Source organism: Mustela putorius, unplaced genomic scaffold (assembly GCF_011764305.1).
Source record: "Mustela putorius furo isolate JIRA1106 unplaced genomic scaffold, ASM1176430v1.1 tig00003845_pilon_pilon_pilon, whole genome shotgun sequence".
NCBI classification, from domain to species: Eukaryota; Metazoa; Chordata; class Mammalia; order Carnivora; family Mustelidae; genus Mustela; species Mustela putorius.
In genome coordinates, this window is record NW_025421998.1 from 94,840,461 (window position 1) to 94,843,644 (window position 3,184).

General features: G+C 45.1%; 1 gene segment (V, D, J or C); it reads left to right on the forward strand.

Moving 5' to 3' along the window:
- Nucleotides 1–397: 397 nt before the first annotated feature.
- LOC123387055 lies at nucleotides 398–1,352 on the forward strand. The segment is given in 2 exon segments: nucleotides 398–782; nucleotides 883–1,352. Coding segments are annotated over 2 exon segments (657 nt in total).
- Nucleotides 1,353–3,184: the final 1,832 nt, after the last annotated feature.

Consider the following 3,184-nt stretch of genomic DNA (forward strand, 5'->3'; position numbering starts at 1 on the left):
ATTCATACCCCGAGAACCAGGGGATTTTCCAGATTTCCAGCAAGAGTTTGTGGATATTAGTTACCTGAGCAGAGGGAGAAACGTAGGTTTTAATCACTGAAGAAATTTTTAGAGGTAAGCTAGGCATGAGAAGATTAGGATTAACTGGAGAGTACTTCACGGTGGATCTTCAAAGAGAGCTAAACCTCTCATTAATCATACACAATCTGTACCAGTGCCTGAAGGATTAATGTCATATTGATTGAGCTCACCATAGAGAAATAAAATTCCCTACGTATAGAAATGCAGCTATAGGAAGTGCGCTGTGCTGTGGGCTAGAGGGAATCACACAGCACAAGGGTGTTGGTCTCTAGCCTTCACTAGGAATAACATCATCACAATCCTGTCTCTTCCCAGGGCTTCCATTTAGGTCACACTGAAGTGGAAGTATCCAGCAGGCAGTGGACATGGGATTCATCAGGAAGGCAGAAAGCTGAGGCTCAGGGCTGTGACAGGTACAATTGAGGAAGGTGCTTTGAATGAGGCAAACACACCCTATAGCAGTTATTATCTAATCCATTTAATCTTCTGTGGAGAATTAATGATCACTTTTGGAAGGAGGTCCCATGAGCGGAGACACAGAGCAATACCACTGTTCTACCTTGTGGAACCGAGAGGAACTAGGATGCCCCGCCCCTCTGTTCATGCCCACAAGGGCCTCATCCTAGTGAAGCCTCCTCTTGGCCACCCTGCCATGGCCACCAGGCTCCTCTGCTGTGTGGCCCTTTGTCTCCTGGGAAGAGGTGAGTGCCCGGAAATAAACAATCAGCATTTTTAGATATTTCCAGTTATAATTCCATTGATTTTCTTCATTCTGTCCCCACAATCTGTCCCCTTCCACAGAGTTTATAGATGCTGGAGTCATCCAGACACCCAGGCACAATGTGACAAAGATGGGACAAGAAGTAACCCTGAAATGCCAGCCTATTTCTGGACATGCAGCCCTTTACTGGTACAGTCAGACCTCAGTGCAGGGACCGAAGCTGCTGATCTACTTCAACAATCAAGCTCCTATAGATGATTCGGGGATGCCCAAGGAACGGTTCTCAGCAGAGATATCTAACAAATCATTATCCACCCTGAAGATCAAGCCCACAGAACCCGGGGACTCAGCCACATACCTGTGTGCCAGCAGTGTAGACACAGAGCTGCATAGTCACCCCCCTCCCTGTGCAGAAACCCTCAAGCTTCCTGTTCCCCCTCCAGCCCCCAGCTGTCCTCAGCAGTCTTTCGAAGGTTCTCCCGTGTCAGTACAAGGATATGGGTCTGGTGTTCTCCGTGTATCTGGGAATAGCTAGAACAGATACTTTTCAAGTATCACAGTAGAAAACTTTTGGTAGGAAGACAATAGGGGGTTGGCTCTGGCATTCTTCACAAATTCTCACAGAGGGTGACTGAGTCCAAGACTGATGGTGAATGTCACCCACTGGCCTTTCAAGTGATTACGGGAACTCAAAACCCTGCTGTCCCAAAGCCTTACAGAGCCTGGGTTCTCTTGAGTTAGTGGTCAGTGCTCCCTCCCACCTTTGCCTTCATCAGAATAGTTACAGGGGCGTGATTGTCTCCCCAGACCCACCCCGCCCTTCCCATTTCTTCCAAACCTCCTTGTTCCTGGTTTTCTATAACAGTCTTCCTTAATTGTAGCACAATTATTTTCCACACTCCCATTTTTTTTAGCTTTTCATTTAAAAATCACTGTAGTTTCACAGGAAATTGCACAGCAGAACAAAGGAGCCCAGTCACCCATCATCTGGTTTCCACTCATGGTCACATCTTACATAATCATACTCAAGATATCAAGACCATGAAGCTGACATTGGCCATGAGTGTGGAAGAAGTTCTACATCATTTCTGTCACACGTATAGGTTCACACAGTTACCACCCCAGTCAAGATGCAGAGCTGTTGCAAGAACTCCAAATCTCCCATTATAATGTCACACACACACACACACACACACACACACACACATGCATGCACGCACATCACCCCTATCCTCTGGGAACCACTGATCTACTCTCTATATCTATAATGTTGTCATTTTGAGACTGTTTTATGAATGGAATCCTATAGTAGGTTACCTCTTGAGATGGGGTCTCATCATATTGCCCTCGAGATTCAGCCAAGATGCTGCATTTATCCAGAGTTCATTTCTTTTATTGCTGAGTTGTGTTTCACCGCATGGATGTACCAGAGTTTCTTTAGCCATTCACCTCCGATGGGACATTTTTGTTTTTTTCTAGTTTTTGACTATGACAAATAAAGCTTGTATATATAAGCATTTGTGCTCAGGGTTCTGGGCGGACATAGGTTCCCATTTCTCTGGGATACATTTATGCCCAGGAGGGAGACTATTGGGTTACCTGGTGAGTATGTTTTTTACCTTTGAAAGACACAACCAGGTTATTTTCCAGAGTGGCCGTACCATTTGACACTCCAAGAGATTGTTTATTTGTTTGTTTATGGGAGAGAAAACATGCGCACACACACGTGAGGGGGCAGAGGGAGAGAAAGAAACAGATTCCCTGCAGAGCAGGGAGCCCGACATGATGCAGGATCCCAGGACCCTGAGATCATGACCTGAGCTGAAGGCAGAAACCCCAAGATTCATTCTTTAATACTAGTAATTTCAATTTCCATGTAACATTCCACTTTATCATTTCCATATCACACATGCAAAGAACTAAAAGGATAGAAAAGTGAACATGGTAGACCCAAATACTCTTCTTTGGATGAGTCCGTACTCTTCTCTTCAGAGATATTTGAATTCTTTCTGTTCTTATCACCTGGGGGTCTGCCTCTTTAATCTACTCATCACTGGTTGCTGCTGCCTGATGCACGTCAGCCATTCAGAAATCTGAGAATCCACTGCCAGGTGCCTGGTTCATGAAAAACAGAGCTCCCAAATGATGTCTCCCCTGAGGTACTTTGTTCAACCAGTTCCAAATGCACACCCTGACTTCTCTGGGTATGTCCTTGTTGGATCCAGGACCACAAGCTCTTCCCTGGATTTTGTCAAAAATTCATAGACATAACCTCTCAATTCATCCTGGTTGTGGTAATTCTCAAATTCTGCAGTTTTCTTTTTCACAGCTATTTCAACGGCAACCCACGTGCATACATGTAAGATTGTAATACATTCGGCA